This window comes from Patella vulgata, chromosome 1, assembly GCF_932274485.2.
Source record: "Patella vulgata chromosome 1, xgPatVulg1.2, whole genome shotgun sequence".
Taxonomy (NCBI): domain Eukaryota; kingdom Metazoa; phylum Mollusca; class Gastropoda; family Patellidae; genus Patella; species Patella vulgata.
The window spans coordinates 18,035,301-18,057,765 of NC_065879.2; the positions used below are offsets into that span (position 1 = coordinate 18,035,301).

Consider the following 22,465-nt stretch of genomic DNA (forward strand, 5'->3'; position numbering starts at 1 on the left):
TATGATCTTGGTAAGTTATTGAGTGGACAACTTTTTACACGATACAATGGTTCTGTTGGTTGTATGACAATTTTGGCAGCAATAGATCCCACGGTAACACTTCTCATACCTGCCTTCGTGTAGTTCTGATGCCGCAGGTTCCTATTCTCCCTATACAGAGTTGTTCATTAGATATTCTAATTCAGTCGCGGATAGGTTTAGATCCATTTTAGAGAACGTTGAAGTACAGATGAAGACATCTTTAATAAGTCAGATATGACGTCATGGCCGTATGACGTCTAATATAACACAAAATGATTAGCTACTGCATGAGCCTGTCGGATGAGAATAGAACTGGTCCTATCCATACAACAAGCTGCTCATCCGACCATTTGTCTGATAAGGTTGTCGGATGCGACCGTTGAATCCGATGGTTGTATGGATTGCGGGTATCATGTAAACGCCGCTTTAATGTCTAATTAATAATTTATATAACATTTAAGGCATAAAGAAAAGACTTGCAATAGGCATATTTAACTCGTGCATAATGCCTGTTTAAACAAGACTTAGCCGACATAATTATATAGACAATCCGGAAGAAGATAAACAATATTAAAAAAAACGAACAAAAGATAAAAAAAACACATTTGTGTATAATTTAATGCCACCTATCGAGTACATCGCTCTTCACCGAACATATTTAAGAAACAAACAAAAACCTTTGGGATTTGTTCTTCCACTTATCTTAATATCAGATAGCCTTTAGTACAGATATGTGAATTGGTTTCGGTACCCAATGAAATATTGGTCTGGGCTGTTATAATTTCATTTGCTGGATTTAAAGATGTTATTCCAATTGCATTTAAATTGAATGAAATGGAATTTTTATTTTTTTTAATCAGATCAAGGATGTCAAACCACTTTTATCCGATTTGGTTCACATTTTAGGTTTGGGGGGTTTGTGTGATATTGGTCCTACCATAAGTATAGCGCCATAGAAAAGAATAGCCAGTATAACTTGAAAGTTATATCGTCGATAGAGTGCCATACTGGAGAATATACACACAGTATGCATGTAACGTTATATCGCGGTATTGCGCCATATTATATCATAACCATAGACATGCAACACTATGCAATAAACAGGATATATGTGTCGAGATACCGCGGTATTGCGCCATAGTGTAACATAACGAGTATGCCTGCAACACTGTATACAATATTATTTATGACGATATAGCGTCACAGTATATCATAACCCGTATAACAATAAACTGAAGATGTAACGATATTTCGTTATACTACAAACACAATTATGTATGTATTGTTATATCGTAATTGTATTATTGTATAGTGTAATGCATGGTATTTTCAATATAAAGGATGACGTAGGGTGTCGTATTTGTCTATTAACGGCTTTAGTCTAGATGTCGGAATCATGAACATCTATAACAACGCCCACTGTCTGTAGTTTAATGTTCGGATATTGAGACAATCGTGATTTATATTGAAATCAATTCACGATCGATTGTCTTAACTCAAGAATTGAGCAATAATGCAACCATTGTCCCGTGTACCAAACAAAAAATACAATTAAATTTAAAGTCAATTCAAGTAGAGGGAATGTTTTCACACAGTCTGGACTTTAATGTAATGTGATTTTCGGTTCCGTTCATTGTCCTTAATGTCGTCAACTGTATTCGTTTAGTATTTGTCTCAATTTTGTTTTTATTTCCTTAAGAACAAACCCTTTTGAACAGTTCCGTCTAGAATCAACCGTGGTTGATCCGTGACGTTTTATTATTTACCTTTGCTAAAATGTTTTGTTAATACAGCGATCTCTATCTAAAATCTATATTCTATTTGATTCCAGGGAGCGTTTGGTCTAACGTATATCCGTTTTAGTTCATAAAATCTGTCATGGTTCGATCAAATACTTGCACATGACCTACTCTCTGTACTTACTGTAGTGACAACGCAAGAAAAATACAGTAAAACAGCTTACCCCTCCCCCAAACGTTAAATCAAACAGAAATAAAAATATGGTCTGGTCTGTGATACCACCCTTGGTGGACGTCGCTGTTACGCCCTACAAACGAACGAACCGAAGTAGGGCCTAATTTCAATTGGATCGAGGCGTACTCGAATATTTGAATTTAGAAACAAGTATGTTTTTCGATGCAAGCAAATATTCAGATTTCACCAATGGCATTTATCGATGTGTGAGTGAATGGCGGGTTGATTTTGTAATTTAGACAAGTATATACCCAAACCTACAGCAAAGTTCATTTACCATAACCAATCATTCTATGAAGGGTTGTGATCGTGATGATCGTGAATCCACCCCATGCAGAGTTTCTTTAGAAACAATTTGAATCTGGGATCAGGCGTGTTGCTTTAATGGTAGTTATCTCCTCTTTAATGACGTATATTCAAGCTCCTGAGTTAGTTCTTGGTGGTAAGTAGAGAGTGCGTGTCTCAGCATGCATTGGAGGGGAAGTCTGTAAAAACTTGTCAATTAAACCAATGAATAAGTTTCTAATCGTGTCTAGGGAGGACGAGTTGAATTAATTGGGCTCTTTTCACTCATAAAATGTTTATATAACACCGTCGGCTAGTTCCATGTCGTATATTCAACCACCGCGGTCATAAATATCACTCTCACTCGACAATCCTCGATAAATTCATTAAAACGCATTCGAAGCAACTAATGCTAAACGTAAAACTTGTCTGATTGCTTTTTGGCGCAAGTTCGACCAGCAGAAGATATCCGGTGCGATGAATGCTGGGATAATAATGCAATAAACCGGTTCATTAGTTCTGATTTGTGGTTGGCGTAATGCAATAAGGCGACACCTAACGGGATAAGAAAACCATTAAAGCGAGACGGTTATCGTTAATGTCAATAGTTATTGTTAATTCGACCATAACTTCACATAAATCTATCACTGTTCATCATCATATCTGTAGATCAACCACAATCCCCAGTTTAACTTGCTCCTTATCAGGGCGGCACCACACTAATCACAGAATTATATACATTAATCATAATATTAAATACCCCAAGGTCAACGTTTGAGACAAGTGAGCAATATTTTAAAGGTTTGGTATTCAAAGAGTAACTTTGGGGTACGGTGTTTTAGTATTTTAAAAGATTGATTGACGACCATAAGACTTTAACATCAGCAATGAAATACATAGAATTCTCAATAATTAATTTCAGCAATATCAGAATAATCTCTTTCATCATATCCATAAATTTTACGTTGCACATGCTTCTGATATGAGTAATGAACCAGTCAGACCAATAATAAAATAATATCCTAATTACTCGGATTCAGGCAATCCACCTTTTCTGAAATTTAAGCGCAAACTGTTGCCCCGAGTGATGACAGGAATTGTGTATGCGAGGTATTCTAATCGTTTCAAAAACGCATGACATCTACCGGCAGGTCTAATGAAGACGGGCATATGCTATTAAGTGTGCTATGAATGGGATTTGGCCTGGATACTCGAATCAGTCGCCGAGCCAGAATGACAAGGCGGTGTGTGTGTCTGTGTGTGTGTGTTTGGGGGGGGGGTTATAGTCTCTCCCCCATGGATTGAGGGGTTGAGAGGCTCCTACCCGATTTTTTAAATTTCGTCCTGAGATAGTGGTCTGTGGAGTATATTCGATGCTCATTGGGGTCGCCCTACCTCATGATTTCACAACTCGTCGAAAAAAGGTCACAACATTATTTGTTTCTACTGACGCCAATGTGTACTGGGAACCCAAACGACTAGACACTGTCCTTGTCAGACCCTCCACCCTGCATCACTGACATGCGGGCAACACGCCGGAAAATCCTGGGGAACGAACCTTGAAATATAACTTCATCCATGTTACATCACGAACCATTTCTGCTTTTTTTCCGCTGAATTAACTCAAATTCGTCTTGTTTTCTCTAATTGTTCAACCAGAAAGCCCAGAGCGGCGTCTCGCGAGCTTATTCCCGCCATGTTCTCGCTTCATTAAACGATCAATATAAATTATTACTCTCGCGCCAATCGCGTGTACCAATCACTGTTCATATCGATCTTTACTGCGGTCCTGTATTCAATCTGACTTTTAACCGTAGTAAGTAGCTACATATCAATTTGTAACATTTTTTGTTTTTCTTTTTACAATAAATAATATTTTATTCTTGTTGAGAAGGTGAAAACACTTTGAGGTAATGACTACTCATTGAAGATGGCCTGCGATATTTTGCCGGTGTTCGCAGAACTGTTATTATTCGTCTGGTAATTCTGACCTTTTTTGTGATTAATGTTTACATTTCCCAACATATAATTTTGAACCTGGAACTTCATAATATTCTTATTCTTAGGGTGACGCTCTTGAAATATAAAATGAATTGAAATGGAAGTTTAACGTCCTACTTTTCTGTATCAACTGAGCTAATGGAGACGAGCTTACGCCATACAGTGTGCTATGAGGGAAATTTTTCCCGGACACAGGCACTACGGTATACTCTTATATCGAATTCTTACTGCCAAGGTTCCGTGTTGAATCACGTTGACCCAGAGAAATTGTCAGTGTGGTTTCCCATGGCAGCGGTGCAGGAAAACAAAAAACTTCGTTCTCGTATACTTGTTCGCGTGCACGTAAAAGAGCTCTTGTCACTTGGAATGCGAAATAAGAGTAAGCCGTCATCCGGGCAAACATCTGTCTTCATTTGATCGGGTTGAAGCGGAAACCCAATTCCATTTCATTTAAACTTGCACTGAAGAACATCGGTTGAGGCTCTATCATAACTTATCTTCAATTGTGACAAACATTTAAATCAGCTAAGTCGCTATTCTTTGGTATCTAGAAATTGACACGAATGGGACGCAACGCATATAATAATGTAATATGATTGTATATAAACTGATTTTTATTCAATCGTTTCTGATTTTACTATAATTTGTAATGAGTTATTTTCGGCGAAAAACGCGTAGAGTCCAAATTAAATGCAATCTTTGGAGTCTGGTTATTCCAGTCCATACCGGTAGTATTCCCCTAGCTGTAGGATAGGTTTAGCCTCGTTCATCGAGTTGCTTCATTACAAATGGCACTCGAAAGCATTCTGGCACCCGATTCGAGTGCCAATTTTAAAAATTTACAATGTCGAAGACTGTGGATGATATTGAGTTAAGGACTTGTCTCATTAAATAAGACATGTCATTAAAGAATACAAATAAATCTGAAATTCACCATGCTTATGTACAGGTACCGGTGTCATCACAATTCTTTACTCGGGACTTCTAAAATGAGAATGGGACTTGCGTAATGCTAATAATATTATTCATTTGAAATTAATCACGCTAAAATGTACACGTGTCATTTTAAATATGTCTTGTCAGCACTACCCATCACAAATGAAAACGGGACTTTGATAATCCTGGAACTGTTGTCCAGCTCACGCCGCGATTCCAACTCTGATTTGAATTCATGTTCCATAACCACAGAACCCAAACTGACCCCAATCTTTTACGAACTATTCTACATATCTGAAAATGAAGACCATGTTAATAGTTCCCAGCTAAATTAAACGGCAAATGATAATTACTAGAAACTTAGCCAAGAAACATATTACTCCTGGGTCTGATGTTTAATATGTTTTATGCTAATGTTGTTAAGTTACAACCAAACAGCCCAGGTCTAACGTTTTGTCCGAATTGTTTTAAATCTGTAAATTATCTTAATTTATATAACTAATGATTTTAAAAGACATTAATTTGTTTCGCGGGTTAAAAAACCTGACTACGTAGAACATTTTAAGTCTCCAGCGTTGAAACGTTACCTATGTTGTATTCCACTGTGGGCATAATAGGCTTAAAGGAGCCAAATCGCTAACATTTGGACCTATAATTTGACACAGCGCATATAAATGGGTCGCAGCGCATATAATTATGTAATATGAATGTATATAAACTGATTTACAGTCCTTTCTATTTTTACTCTAATTTCAAATCAGCTCGGCGACGCCTGAAGTCTTAAACGAATGTCAATCTCTAGCGTCTGGATATTCCAGTCTATACCGATAGTGTTTATTGCTCTCTAGATAAGAGTATGACGTCACCGTTTGACATGACTTGTGGAATATGTCTAGCCGCGTTTCGAGTACCTTGTTACAAATAGTGCTGAAACGGATTATGGTACACGATTCGTGTACCAATGGTAAAATGTTCATTTTGTCTTAAATATTGGATATCAGAAATCCATCTTTTCCGGGTAAGATCACAACATCAATTTTGATTTAAATTGACAAATAATTCGTGTTTTCAATGTCGAAGACTTTGGATGATATTGAGTCAGAGACTTGGCTACTTTAAGCCAACAATTAAGCCAAACTTCGTAAAACAAAATAACATCATCTTAACCTAATTCAATAATTTATATTTACCTAAATCAAAGAGGTCGCCGGTCCTTTAATATTTGACTTATAATTACCTCGAAGACCAATTATGCCAGTTCAACAATGTAGCCCCTTTAACTTTGTTCCATTTGAAATTAATTCAATTTAAAAGTGAATTTGGTGCAAAAATGTAAGACGTTAAACCCAGATCAAAACTCCCCTAATAATAGCGGTCTCGGACCATTAAGATCTGTCCAGACCGACTGAATTCACCAATTTCCCCCCTCTAAAATTTATTGAATTTTTTAAGTGAGTTTTTGTTATGAGGCCAACGAGAGCCTCGTGTGTATCCTTTCTAAGCTTCAACTACAGGGATACTTGCGAACTAAACTTATTAAAACCTTTAAAAAGTTTTATGGCCGTCATATTGACTTGATTGGCAAATATGACATGTCTCTCTCGGCTATTATTCTAGATATATTTAATTGACGCGTATACAGATAATGTCTGTCTACTACATCGTTAACACTGTTTATCATGTACATTTTGCATACCGATAGTCCATTGGCTAATCACGCTATTTTACCGAGTTTTCGCCTAATAGTTTGGATGCAGCTTGTGGGTGTGGCGCCGGGCAGGGTAAGCTTACCCTTCCGGACACCTGTTACCACTGTTTGTCGTGTATTTTGTACACGGCGAACAGTCCATATGCTGATAACACTATTTTACCTGATTACACTATTTTGCCTATACCGTTTTTTAGGACTTCCAATTCTGTCTAATGGTTTGGATTGTTCGTACTTGGTTTTATTTTCTTTCTGGTTCAGAAAATGTTCTAGCTGCCTTCATATTTGCCCAGACCAACCCAGTTCTAAAATGTAGTTTCTTTAAATTTTATTTAATTTAAAAGCGAGTTTTAACTATCAGGTCAACGAGAGTCCCATGTGTTATGTAGAGAATAGTTGGTAATGAAGAAGACTTGTCGAGGCTATAATTATAAGATGATTGTCACTTCAAGTCGCTGGAGTTATCCTAACGTCATGTCAACGCTGTTTAAACTCAGACCGAGTTTCTTATCCTTCCACTCGACTTTATAATGATGAGATGATCTCCTTGGGGATTCCTAATCAAGATCTACCATGGGTGGAGATCTTCTGAAATACGTTATGCGGTGGTGCAGCTCAAATTGTTACCTTGACATAAAAGGTTCTCATTCTCGGTCTACCATGCCAAAACAAACGCATAAATGCACCCACAGAAGGAATGCAATGCCAGAGTGATCAATTGTTATATTTTATAGGAAAGGGTTTTATTCTCGGTATTGTATTGCATAATACCAAATGAACAAAAGTAATCCAATGCCCGGGTAATCAACGCTTGTATGTATTTGGGTTGGAATGTGTGGGGTGGGGGTGCGACGGAGTGGCCTGAGACATCCTCTTTATATCATAAAGTGTGTCACAGAGAAAGTTCTGAGATAAAAATGTATTAGTTGTAGAAACTCTTTAGTGATTCTCAAGAAGCTTGACAAAGACTCTTGAGAAACACTTTACTCTGGCATTTCAAACATTAGGTGCGTTTAAGGTAATTTTAAATCTGGTATTATTCACAAGCGAATAATGGCGCATTAATTGTATAACACGACTACGGAGAAGTGATCGAGTCAGGATATGATATCTACTGGAATATGCGCTAACACATAATTGTAACAGTTCCAACAACATTTTCACCGTTGTGTAATGAGTGAATATAAAACAAAAAGTTAAAAAGGTCGAGAAAAGAATATAATGAGCCTGCTACTTATCTTCTAAACGAAAACCGAATTTTGTCTGTTGGTAGACTAGAGTCGTTGATCATGTAGATGAAGTGTATTATTAGGCATCACGATCTCGGTGTAATAATATATCATATGTGATGTAAGAATTATAAGACTCGTTATTAAGGGAACACTGGTAATGTAAACTAATAATGCAGTTATTAATCAGACCAAGTCTGTAATTCTGATGGCGGGGGGAACCTGCTACAAGTTCTACCATTACGTGACGTTTACTAGTCTATAACACGTTTTCCTGAAAATCAAACACTTTGCCGTTCTGTTAATTATATTAAAGTTTAGCCTCTGTAGATCGCGTGACTACACGCCGTGCATAAAGTATACAAGACAACGAGCTGTAAAAACCCCACTAAAAATTGGCTATGATTGCCTCGAATTGAGATTGCACTCCACGTGCCGTTCGGCGCTAAAAGCCCGACATGACATTTGGTAATTTGCGGACATCTCGATTTGAATTTTTCCAATTTGTGGAATGTCAGAATGTTAACAACGTTTTGCTATTGCTTTTATAAATGATTTCGCTGTCGAAGTATTAACTTCCACTTAAGGCTGGATTCAACTCAATTCCCCCTTTCATATACTGATTCCATCCAATTTAGTTGGAAAAATTTCGCGTCAAGCAGTTAAAATACTCGTTTATCACAACTGGTTTCGACTGGCCATTTTTTGTATATAGAAATGGGCAAAAAATAAGTTTTAAAAAAAATTGTTAAACATGATGTTGGCGAGAATTTGTTAATAGAGACAGTTTCTTTCCTTCACGCCATTTTGATATGATTGACGAATGCAGGGGAACTATTGTTATCTAATTCAAATCAGAACAAAGAAAACATGATATTTTTACACTCATGTCGGAGAATTTTGAAAGAAATACACGAAACGAAAGACAAATTGATGGAGCGAATCAATTTTCGGATATCCATGTACTAATGTGTAAAGAAGATACCAATAATGAGTGCTCTGAAAGCCATGTCCTTATTTAAATTTCGGGAAATACAGTGGCTGAGTGAGTAAGACGCTGCTACACAGAGGCTCCCGGTTTTGGCCAAGAACCCCCCCCCACCCTTGCCAGCAATGCAGGCCACAGAGAAGTGTCTAGTTTTTCAGATGGGAGGAAATACCGAGGTCACGTAGAACTATTGACAGTTGGAATTCGATATAAGAGTAGGCAGTGGAACATCATAGCATATACCCGTTGTCATTAGTCCAGTCCGTGCTGCGAGTAGGACTTAACTAATCACTTCCATTTCTTATAATAAATTTAAATTTCACAACGAGCCACGTTTCACAATGCCCACATTTAAACTCTGCTGTTTAATTGTGTGTTAGTAATATGTGTTTATTAGTTGCTAAAATTTTCTTCTTATCTATATTTTTCAGAATGGAACGAAACATCTCCTTTTGCCGTAATGGTGTTCGTTCATGGTGAATCATACGACACCGGAACCGGAAACGCATATGATGGAAGTGTTCTTGCCAGTTATGGTAATGTGATAGTAGTAACATTAAACTACAGAGTTGGGGTGTTAGGTAAGTCTATATTTTACCAGTGGGAGTAGACTTCCGATATTGTCTGCGGTATCACCTTTGTAGTAGTACTAGTAGTAGTAGACTTACCTTATTTTACAACAATATCCCTTGACCTCACCAGGGTGGCTAAGTGGGTAAGACGCACGCTCTCTATCCTGGCAGTCGCGAGTTCGCCCCCAGTATTGTCTGAGAAAGGTTATCGGGATTTTGCGACGTGGTTCCCCCCTGTAGATGGTGGAGGGTCTGGGCAAGGAGAGCTGTCTGGTCATTCGAATGCGACGAAAAACAGAGGTCATGTGTACACATTGGCTCACAAGTACAGGATCCCTTGGCAGTTGGAATTCGATTTCAAGAGTAGGCCGTAGCACACTGTATGGCGTATGCCCGTCTTCATTAGCCCAGTCGAAGCAGAACAGTAGGACATTAAACCCCATTTCATTTTATTTTGACCTCACCTAAATTCAAATTGGCCGAGCACAACCGGGGTAGTGTCTGCGGACACTAGATGAAATTGTCTGCGGCAACCGGGCTATTGAGGACAATATTTAGTAGTTCGGTAACGGTACCAATACAGAAAGTAGTATATGTTATATACTAAAATTATTTTCTCGACTTCCCGTTTATGACACGTAGAAGACGGCGCATCACTAATGAGAATGATTCAAGTTTTGAAACTTAAACACCCATTATGCAGTAGCCAAATCTGCCTATTACAAGTCTTTATTTAGGCCTTAAATGTTATCTAAAGTAATAATTATATAGACATTAATTAACTGATCAACGAGATAATCAAATCTCGATGCCATGGTTAGCCTTCAATCCTTAGTGGATTTGAATGCATTTTGTGATGGATAATTTAACGTAAAAATGGATAATCGAGACTTTGTTAATTATAGAACCAACGTTAGTAAAGAAGATCTAGGCTGGCCGAAAATGAATCGTTAATATCTTGATTCAGTGTGAAGCAATTTGTCTGAAATGTTCAGCAGTTTCTGTTTTCATTATCTATTTTGTAACCCTTATAGTGAGAACTGTCAGTTCTTTATCTAATCTTACCTAATGCCCCTTTAAATGGAGAGTAAGCCTTCTCTGGTTGGTTGATCATCTAGAAATATGAAAACAATGTAACAGTGCTGTTAATGTTCCTAACACTGCTTTAGGAATAATATAGTCACGTGGAATTACTGTATTTTTCGTTATTCGATTCTTCCTTTTGCTACTAGGATTAGCAGTGGTTAAAGCGCTACTAATGTTCCTAACCATTGCTTTACGAACATGTCATCGCTACCATTTACGTTATTCGAGTTTGATTTTGTTTTTTCGTTATCTTTAAATTTCATCCGAGTTTCTCGCTTTTCCTCGTTCATTTCATTTTGTTTGTCCTGTGGCAGTTACTGGAATTCTGTTTTTATATTATCAAAGATTAAAACCAGATTTTTAAAAGCTTTTAAAAGTCCGTGAGTGCCTATTCAGTCTTTGATCTGTCCCGTGTAATTTAGCGCGCTCGGTGGACAATTTTATCTGGTGTATGCCATTCATCGTCACCGCTACTATTAACTTTTTCTATACAATAGTTAAAAGCAGCTCTGGGCTAAATACAGCCATTTTACGAACCAATAAAAATATTATTCCTTCGATTTGCGCCTGGGAAAAATCAATGCCGTAGCTTACCGATTGAATTATCCCACTCGGCTAGTCTGAATAAGTTGGACAAGATGTTTACAGGCAGCATTTCTACCATCTTAGAAAATTCAAATCCTAAATTTGCTCGAATAGAAAAGGGCGTATCTTTTTATCACGCATTGTCAAAAGTTATCTAACCTTTTAACGCAAAGAAAGAAAAATACTTCGCGCGAGCGTCTTGCTAATTTTGAGCAGACACGATTGTGTGGAGCAATTTGGTCAACTTTGTTAAATGTGCCAAGACTTCGGGTAGATATTTACACCTAATTTAGGTGGGTTGAATGGGGTTTATATCAAAAATATGTCTCAAGATTTAAACGTGCATTATAGATTGTTCGGCTAAATTGTTGTCGGGTGAGGGTGTGGGTCGGTGTATGCTTGTTCAGTATCTGATGGATAATAGGGACATTTTCGCCGAGCAATCGGTAACCCTAGTGTTTCTTACCATTGGTGTTTTAGTACCACAGAAATATCATTAAATGGTGATGGTCCAGCTATCTATTCGCAACAGGAAGAGGCGGTTTAACGCCAACTCGACACAAAGTAGGTCATTTCGTGACTAGTATATGGTTTGATTTTATTTCAATAATTCGCTTGCACGTAGGGGTCTAGTCACGTACAACCGGGGAATCGAAACCTGCGTGACATGGATCCTTGTTGTAACCCTCATAGAACGTCTCCATTTTGAAGTGGGGTACCCTTTCACAGTTAGAACAAATCATTGTTCCCATGACAATATCAATTGAGGGTGTGTCAGTTCCAGGTATGCTGGAGATTGACTGACGATTTAGATTCATTGTGTCATACACTCTAACATGACTGCATGTTTTAATCTTGATTGCCTTTATTTTCAGGTTTTCTTGCCACGGGAGACAACTCCGCAATGGGTAACTATGCACAACTAGATATAATCCAAGCTCTTCATTGGTTGAAGGAAAACATAGTCAGTTTTAATGGTGATCCGGGTCGTGTTACCTTATTTGGTCATGGTCACGGTGCCGCCATTGTTAATCTTATTTTATTATCACCGTTTGTCCAGGGTGAGTGAATGGGAAATATAATTTAATACACTTTTGGATTCAGTTTATTCATTTATTGTATAGTTTTTTATGTGTGGGTTTTTTTTTTCAAATTTTAATGCAATTTATAATTTCTTTTCTCATTTTTATTTTAGTTAGGATTATATGTTTTAAATTTATTAAATGTACCATGATAAAAATCCTTTTCCTGTTTCGAATCAGTGACACCAGCAACGCCTTGTATAGGACTCATGTATTTATATGTGTTTGTGACTATCACTTTCTGTCCATTTGTTGGTGCGGGGTAGGTGGCTGCCCGTGGCTGAAATTAAGGGCACTTCCACTTCCTGATTCAGAGTTATACTACTTCTGGATTCATGAAACTCCCATAAACATACATCGCAGGGTTTAACCTGTTTAGCGCCGACTGAACAGCTAGTAATTCCTAGTCCCATTGACCACAAACTTGAATAATATTTCTAATATGGTCTTTTTCAAACTCGGAAAGGCATTCAGCACACTATCATCAAGTCAGTTAAAATGTCATCAAAATGGAATATGACATCCGCTAATTTATTTATTCAATTATTCCTTATTTATTTAATTATTCCTTGTTTCTAATGTATATTATATGTGTGTGTATTCATTAACTGGTATGTTTTATAGCATTTAAAAAATAAATAAAATAATAAAATAACTATACAAAGGGATTAAAAGGATACTAATTTTGAAATTCTGAATATGAAATTAAACTGTGAATTATTATTTATTTAACCTATTATCAACATTCAAAACTCATTGGAAATTTATAAAAACTGCATAATTAATGAATATAGATGTGCATTATATTGTAAATAAATTATGAACATTTAAAACTCATTGGAAATTGATAATTAACACGTAATAAATGAATATAAGCGTGCGTTGTAGTATAAGTAAATACAAATAAATTTGAACTAATTGCTTATGGTTTATAAAATCACAGACATCTTTATGGATAATATTCACTAGGTTTTTTAACTGCACCTTTCGCAAGCAATGATACATAAGTAAGAATTTTTAGATAATAACCTACTCTTTAAATGAGTACATAAATTCGTGAACCATCAATGTATAATAACACAAATAAATAAACGGAATAGATAAGGCAAATAGACCAAATTTAAACAAAAAGATAGTGCGTAATTTTTCTACCCATAATTTATAATAGGAACCTTATAAATATAATTTCATATAAAAGCTTTAACAATAGTATATAGTTCTAATCAAAAATAAAATAGAATAATATAGGGTTTTAATCAAAAATAATATTTAGTTTTTCCTGTGATAATATGAACTTATAAATACAACTTCATAAAAAAAAGGGTTTAATAATATAATATAGTTTCAATTACAGATGCATTATGTAAGATTTAGGAAAAGAGCTGCTCCTTCTTGCTAGAATAGTTTAAAAATAGAAATAAATAATGAATAATATATTGATAAGATCGTTCAAATTACTTTAATCCGGGCGACGTTATCGCTCTTTGAAAGTGATCTAGAGAGTTGATTATGTGAACAAATGGTTAAATAATAGTTAATATAACATTTGAAGCCCAAAGAAAGATCTGCAATAGGCAGATTTAGCTTTTGCATAATGCTTCTTTAACTGATAATATAAAAAATGAGAAATATAAATACCACGTCATATAAAAATGTTTAACAATGGGAAGTCTTGACTTGATTCGTCAAGATGAGGTTGGGCTACTAACACCTACTAACACCTTTAAGCCCTAAGACAAAGTGTTTGTAACGGGATAACTCGTATGCCATTTTTTCTAGAAGGCCACGGACCACTGTTCCAGAACGCCATTGTCCAGAGTGGATCGGCTCTCAGCACTTGGGCGGTCTCCTACGATCCAGTATGGTGCACACAAAAGTTAGCAGTTAATGTAAATTGTTCCCGCCATATTTCAAACTCTCGTGCTTTAGTGAAATGTTTACGAGAACGTTCCTGGTCGGAATTAGTGAATGCAGTGCCACTTCCGCCTAAGTACTATTCATGTTTTGCGCCCTCTATTGATGGGTGGAGTGTTTTACCAAAAAAGGTGGAGGATCTTATGAAAAAGAAACAGTCCAAATTTGCGGAAGCCAAAGTGATGTTTGGAATTACAAAAAACGAAGCCTATTCTTACCTTAAACAACACGAGATTACGAAAGGGATTTCGGAATTCAGAAAATCCCAGATGATTAGAACTTATGTTCAAAATGTGTTCAAATATCATAGACAAAAAATATACGAAATTTTAGACCACCATTACACGGACTGGAACCGAATGTCGGATAAGCTTAGTAAGCGCAATAATATCCTGGAACTGCTTAGTGACGGACAGTATGTTGCTCCGCTGATCAAAGCGGCGCAGTATCACGCTGAGACGGCAGAAACGTATCTCTACGCCTTCAGTTATTCAACCCAAACTGAAGAAAGTTTAACAGAAAATGTGCATGGTATCCATGGCGATGAACTACCTTACGTGTTTGGTGCTCCTCTAGTTGGTGGTATCTCGCCGTTTCCGGCGACTTATACAAATGCTGAAAGGATGATCAGTGAAGCTGTGATGACGTACTGGACAAATTTTGCCAAAACAGGGTAAGTTCTGATTAAAATAGTCCACCTTTCTATTTGAAACGGGGCGGCTACAAAGTGCGTCATAAGCATTGTGATGAGATGAAGCGAAATGGAGTGGGGTTAAACATCCTACTTGTTTTGCACCAACCGGGTTAATGAAGATGGACATAAGCCATGTGTCCCCAGCGTGGGTAATCCTGGGGAACTTCACCGGTCAACACCAGCATCGATGTCGACTCAGTTGCTCTGGTATCAGATATCAGATTAATAATAATGTCCGTGGTTCAAGAAGCGTTACGCACCCCCATTGCCATAGCATTGTCATCAGTAACCCTCCAGTCGCCAGAATATAACTCGAAGGAAAAAAAATTAAATTAAATGGGGTTTAACGTCCTACTTTTCTGTCCCGAGTCGGCTAATGAAGACGGACACACGCCATACAGTGTGCTAGAAGGGAAATTTTGCATGGATAGCGGCACTTTAGCCTGCTCTTAATTCGAATTCCAACTATCAAGGGTCTTTTACGTGTACGCCAATGAGTACACGGGACCCCGGTTTTGTCCCATCTGCACGACTAGAAACTGCCCTTGTCAGACCCTCCGTCCTGCATCACTGACATGAGAAAACCTCCTGGTTAGTGAAGCAGCGTCTTACTCACCGAGCCACAGCGGCTCCCGTTTTGGAATTATAAGGTGGTTATGACTATGATGTTGTGTTGTGGCAAGTTTAACCCCAATCTTTAATCTGTAGTGCTTTACATCTCTAGCTATAATAGAACTGTCACCATGCGACCGTATATTAACACGATTGATCTCACGATCATAAAAGACGATTCTTATTTTAAAAAGAAATGCTGGAAAAAAATATGAATGTCTGGCGCAAATATAAACCTGGTTGGTGTTTGGCGGTAAAATTAATAACACCCCTCATTTCATTTCCCTCAACCAATTTTTATAAATTCAAAGATTTAGATTGGAGACGAAAAGATTCAATAAAACGGTGACTTGGAATCACGAAGGTCGAGTGGGTTCTAATAACAGTGAGCTGGTTGCTGCTTTATTTTAAGAACTATTTTATCGAATTATTTTCTTGTGTTCGTCTGCTGTGTCTGGTGGTATGGGTATGTTTAATTCTATTGAATCAATGGTGGTCATTTTGAGGCTAAAACAAAATACAGCAGATGGTTTGCGTTTAGTTGCACGTAGATCATCTTACGACAAGAGAATGGAAATGAGAAAGGGAGGGGGGAGAGATAGTGTGTGTGTGTGTGTGTGTGTGAGATAGAGAGAGAGAGAAATAGAGAGAAAGATCCACGGGAAACCACGATGTTAGACATGCGACCTTACTCCTGGTCAAGTACAAGTGTTGGATCGACACCACACCACTAGACTCAATGACAGACCTTATGATTTAAAGAGCACGCGTTGTGCATTTCGCCCTCTCACCCCCTCTCTTACGGCAAGCAATGAGAATTTAACTTGGGAGGTGATGTAAAACAAATTAACATTTACAATTTATCATAGAATTCCCATCAGTTTAAAGGCACTTGCAATATGATCTGAAGTCATGCGCATCTGAATGAAAGAATGTAACCAAAATAGGCATCAGTTCGAAGCCTAGATTATACGCAGAGAGAGAAAGAGAGAGAGAGAATGTGGGTGTAGATTTTGGGAGCGTCAGAATAAATGGAATGGTGTTTAGCTCCCTACTTTTCTCCACGGGGTATGTACCATGTAGTGTGTTATGAAGGAGGTGTACACCCACTCCTCACCCTGCAATATGCATTTCATTCACGCCACTTAACCTCTAGGCCCCATCCTGCTTCGGAATGGGAAACCACAATGAAATATATATCGGCCAGCACAGGGATCAAGCCAGCATTGTAACCACAGAACCACCGTAGCTCCCCCACAATTAATGGGCGAATAGATTGGGCCATAAATTCGTCTGGCGGTATTAAGTAGAATTTAAAATCCTACTGATAAATATGAAAGCATAGAACTATTTATGCACTGTTTACTCCATAAAAATAATTTAGATTTAACATCAAATCGTATGACAAACTGAATTTGATTAAGATTTATAAATGAAATTTATCAAAGATTAAAATGGAAGCGGGTAAAATGGTTTTAAATCTCTCTCATAAATTCAAGTTGAATTAGAAATAAATGATTTCGTCGAGGCTATTAGAAGTTCCATTTCACCCAAAATCAATTTAGAGGAGTACAAAATGCAATCAATCTCCCGAAACTACCATCGAGCACAAACACTGACTACAGGACGAAAAACAGGATAATTTTCATGTTTATTCCTCGCGGGTCAGAATGGTCATCTTTAATCTGATGAAATAATTCGATCTTCTGTCACTCCTGGTTTTTACTGCCACAAATATTTATAATGGTCGGCATTTATTTGGTAGAGATCAATGGAGTATAGACATGTTAGTCGGACGCGGGCTATTTACATCAGCCTGATAACGTTTACTGGCGTGAATAACAGAGAATCTTCGAGTCGTTCGCTAGAACACAATGAATGCAACCGTTCGCTTTTCATGGCTTGAATTCGACACTGGTCTATTGGCGCAAAGCTTCAATCGGCATCTTGATTAATAACTTCTCCCTCCTTTACGTTGCAGGCAACATTTTTTCATTCCTTTGACTGACTGTATTTTTGTATGTATGTGCATATTTTAACTGAACTAGAGTTAGATTTATGTCAATAGGAAGACCATTTATCTTCTGGGTATAGACCGAATCACTGAACAGGTTCAGCTTCAGAATATTGTGAATATTTTCTGGTAAGGCCAAACCATGAGTTGGCAATACAAGGAAAAGGGGTTTAACGTCTTACTTTTCTTTGCCAAGCGGGCTAATGAAATATCGGTATAGGACATCTTACGAGGAACATTGTTGCCCTGAATCCGACCTACAACTCTTTCGATTTTAACTGTAAGCGGATCTTTAACATAATAACCCGAGAAGCGTTCTCTTTCTAATCCGAAATTACACCCGGGACTTCTTGGTTAGTGAGGGGGGGGGATCACGGTGGCTAAGTGGGTAAGACGCTGGCTCGCTAGCCTGGAGGTCGGGTGTTCGATCCCTGCATTGGTCGAGAAAGTTCATCCAGATTTTCCGGCGTGATTCCCCCTTATCAGTGATGCAGGACGGAGGGCCTGACAAGGATAGCTGTCTAGTCATTCGGATGAGACGATAAACTGAGGTCCCGTGTACACATTGGCGTGCTTGTAAAAGATCCTTGACAGTTGGAATTCGATAAAAGAGTAGGCCGTAGTGTCGCTGTCCGGGCATAATTTCCCTCATAGCACACTGTATGGCGCATGCCCGTCTTCATTAGCCCCGTTCGGAGCAAAACAGTAGGACGTTAAACCCCATTTCATTTCATTTCATTTTCTTGGTTAGTGACACAACACAATACTCACCGAGCAACCGTGGTTCCGCGCTGTTTCGGCTTTGATTAATATGCTAGAATAGTTTTGAAAGCTATGCGTAATTTTCTGTTTAAATTAATTTTAAGACAGCTCCTTAGTTCAAATAAATCAAATAAACCACTAACAGTTCGTCTTTCTCTGATTTATCTTCCAGTGATCCTAACCTACCACGAAATCAGACATCACTTCATGGTGGACGAGTGAAAAACAGATTCGTCAACATCGATTGGCCCAAGTTTGATCTGGAGAACCAACAGTTTCTGTTAATAGGTGGGTCTGATGCGCCGCTCTGTCCAGGGTGTGGCCCATCCAACAATACGACAGGTACCAGCCCCAGTCCAAACCCCTACCCCATGCCCATTTAATCCCAGCATGGTTAGCTGTTTCAATTCAGCATGGCTAGCCGGACACTACAACCGTATAAGCATGAAAAGCTTTCTACAGTATTTATTTAAATTTTATTTCCCAAGAACAGCCAATTTTTTTAGAAGTTTTTGTTTTGTTGAGTTTTTGAAATGGTTTTAGTTTGCATTTAAATGACATTTAACTAATATCAATTCTTGAAAACTCGTGAAATTCTAAATCACTAATTAGTGGATTTTTCCATTTACCGTATTGCCAGTAATACACTAAATAGCTTGGTAGGTCCAGGTTTCGATGGGACAAAACAACTAGATTGTAACCCAGTCGTTCGGGTGGAACAAAAACCCAGTTCCACCCGTATACACATTTCCATGCTGATAATCGATAAGAATATTGGGGAAACCGTTTGGTACAATTCTCTTCCTCATATTAGTGCGCACATAACTATCGAAAGACTCATTTCCTGTTTTGCCCCTTTTTGGATCGTGTCCACCAACACTTTACTGTCACCTATTCGGTTTCCATTCCACCAATGTAGGCGAAGAGGACTGGGATCCCGGGTCGTGTTAACTGGACGTTAAAGCCCTAATTCTCGCCTTTCATCGTCCGTAAACAAGTTTTGGTCTGGGGTAGGGTGGTGTTGGTGTAAGTTAAGGACTGGGGTGGGGTGTAATGGGAGTAACTAAAGGACAGGTCGAGTGATATGCGAGTAAGTAAATGACTGGGGTCCAGACGTATGTAGGTAAGTTAGGGACTGAGGTAGAGTGTTATGGGAGTAAGTTAAGAACTGGAGTGGAGAGGTATGTGGGTAAGGTAAGAACTGGGGTGGGGTGTTATGGGGGTAAGGTAAGGACTGGGGCGGGGTGTTATGGACTGGGTCGGGTGTAATGGGAGTAACTTAATGACTGAGGTGGGGTGTTTTGGGGGTAAGTTAAGGACTAGGGTGGAGAGATATGTGGGTAAGGTAAGGACTGGGGTGAGGTGTTATGGAGATAAGCAAGGTAATAGTGTAGAGAGGTATGTGGGTAAGGTAAGGCTTGATTTGGAGTGTTATGGGAGTAAGGCAAGGGCTGGGGTGAAGAGGTATGTGGGTAAGGTAAGGCTTGATTTGGAGTGTTATGGGAGTAAAGCAAGGGCTGGGGTGGAGAGGTATGTGGGTAAGGTAATGACTGGGGGGGGGGGGCGGTATGTGGGTATGTTAGTGACTGGGGTGGGTGTTATGAAGGTAAGTTAAGGACTGGGGTGGAGAGGCATGTTGGTAAGTTAGTGACTGGGGTGGGGTGTTATGAAGGTAAGTTAAGGACTGGGGTGGAGAGGCATGTTGGTAAGTTAGTGACTGGGGTGGGGTGTTATGAAGGTAAGTTAAGGACTGGGGGGAGAGGTATGTTGGTAAGGTAAGGACTGGGGATGGAGTGATGTGGGAGTAATTAAGAACTGGGGTGGGGGTCAAAGTCAAGGACAGGGCTGGGGTGATCTGGTATTGAAAATTAAAAGATGAATGATGGTGATTGCATGGCTTTTCAATTTATTTGTTTGTCTCGAGAATATTATTAAAATATATACTTTTATTTTTTAGATTAGAATAGTAGATGCCATACATAGTTTACGTATACTTCTTTTTGTACATGTACATACTCGTTATTGGTCTCAATAATCCAGAAAAATATTCTATGAGTATTAGTCTGGATGCGTTGTCAACATTTGAGAATAATAGGTCATTCGCTAGATTATCCAGTCTTTTCCATTATCAAAACAAAGTCTAAGGGGATAATTAGTCCTAAAAACAAGATGTCGATGCCCATGATATTAATTTAAGCATGCCATTTCAGAATATCCATTTGATTGCATTGCCAGTTCAATATCCAACACTCTTAATTTTTATTGTAAAATTTCTCTCTTCATGGCCATATCTATTTTTAAATTAATCCTAATTCGTCATCACGATCCATGTTTGTTTATAATAATGCAAGAATTATGGGATTTATTACGGGAAGGGGCGCAACTCTTACTTGACTTGGCCAAAGGTACTGGATAATCAACCACATAAAAAACGAAAGGGTTACGCATGGGCAATGGAACGTTTCGTCAAATATCGACAACGGTCCCAGACCGAGACCAACTCGTTATATCATTGTGAGGATATGTGTATGAACTTCTTATAACAAATAGTATTTAAGTTTTCTTGGTAGTTATTAACATAGACTTTATCCAATCCATGCGTTTCATATTCTAAACAACTACAGTCATTGTCTGGGTGTTGTATTCCACAGCAGGACCGGAATAAGCCAGTGCGAGTCCTGTACATACGTTATAAAGTTAGGATCCATTTTCGTGTTAATCTTTCTGCAACAACGATGACTTCAGTTCTAGTTCTTTCACATTTCTTTGTCATTAATTACTGTGTTAAAATAACATTTCCGTATTAAATGTGATAATTGGTTAACCTTGAAAACCCAGTACTCTTCGTCGAATTTCAACCGTGGGAGAGGAAATTAAGTTATTGTCTGCATATCTTCAGTGTATTAAACACAGTTGAATGTATAACGACAGCGGACTAAATTTTTTAACCATCGTCTATTACGCGTAAAATGAACTGAGAGCATGATCAAAGTCTTATATTCCACGCTAAGCACAGATCTGAAGTTTTCATAACGATTGATTTAAGATTCCAGTAGTGTCAGTATTGGAACCCATCAAAATTAACTCGTAAACATCAAATTTACTCGAAGACTCCAAATCCTACTCGAAAAACATCAAATTTATGAAAATGTATGAGAACTTTGAAATAAACTTAAAGAAAAAAAAAACAATAAAAAAACGACGTATAGATCTGCTACTTATTATTGCCAGAAGTTGTCGGCACTGGCCGGAAGACTGATTGCTAAATTTGGTAGATAGTCATTCAAAATAAGGCTAACATACGAAGATATTTTCGTGAAATGGGGAATTTGCTGAGCTTTACCGATTGATCCCATGCAAGAACTCCACAGATATGTAAAGAACAGCAAGAATGGTTAATAGCGAGAAGACCCTCCCTTGTCTTAAATTGTTTCCTTAACAAATGTTTTCTAATTCCATCTCTATGGTAACCACATGTTGATGTTTGTTTGTACATATTTCTGGTTCTATTAGTACCAGAAGAATTCCCGCCAAAACTAAGAATCTGTTACCACTGGCGGTGGTATGGTTACCGTATGTTGTAGCAGAAGAATGTTTATCTCATGACGAAATGAAACACCTGGCCCTGTCTGTGCCACTGGAGTTCCAAATATAATTTTATACGGTTGTTCAATCGAAGGGTTTCCGAAAAAACCCTATCTATGCATTCATATTCAGTTGCGAAGGATATTGGCGATGGATATAAAATCGTGTAACTTGCCAGTTTTCTGTCTAGTCTTTGAACACAAAAATGACTGGTATTTTTTTAATGGATAAGGCATTTTCATTTTCAAAGCACCTTTATTAATTTATCATTCCCTAATACTACGACCTCGTTGGTGGTGTTTTTAACAATCTGAGTCCTTAACAAAGGCTGTCTAGAAACCTCATTGTTACGAAGAACTACGTATTAGTTCCAAAATGACTGTTCGCAAGACATTTTGACTTTTTAAAAAATCTATT

The 22,465-nt window shown here is 38.0% G+C and overlaps 1 protein-coding gene across 5 annotated transcripts in view; it reads left to right on the plus strand.

The window, feature by feature from the left end:
- LOC126808893 (neuroligin-4, X-linked) overlaps nt 1–22,465 on the plus strand; it is a 170,510-nt gene that overhangs the window by 138,535 nt on the left and 9,510 nt on the right. For 3 of the 5 annotated variants that reach the window (XM_050533940.2, XM_050533943.1, XM_050533944.1), the window contains 4 exons: nt 9,574–9,723; nt 12,261–12,446; nt 14,247–15,054; nt 18,636–18,805. In XM_050533940.2, coding sequence (XP_050389897.1) covers nt 9,574–9,723; nt 12,261–12,446; nt 14,247–15,054; nt 18,636–18,805 — 1,314 coding nt within the window. The remainder of the gene's footprint in view (nt 1–9,573; nt 9,724–12,260; nt 12,447–14,246; nt 15,055–18,635; nt 18,806–22,465) is intronic. The other 2 variants (XM_050533942.2, XM_050533941.2) reach the window with 2 other exon arrangements.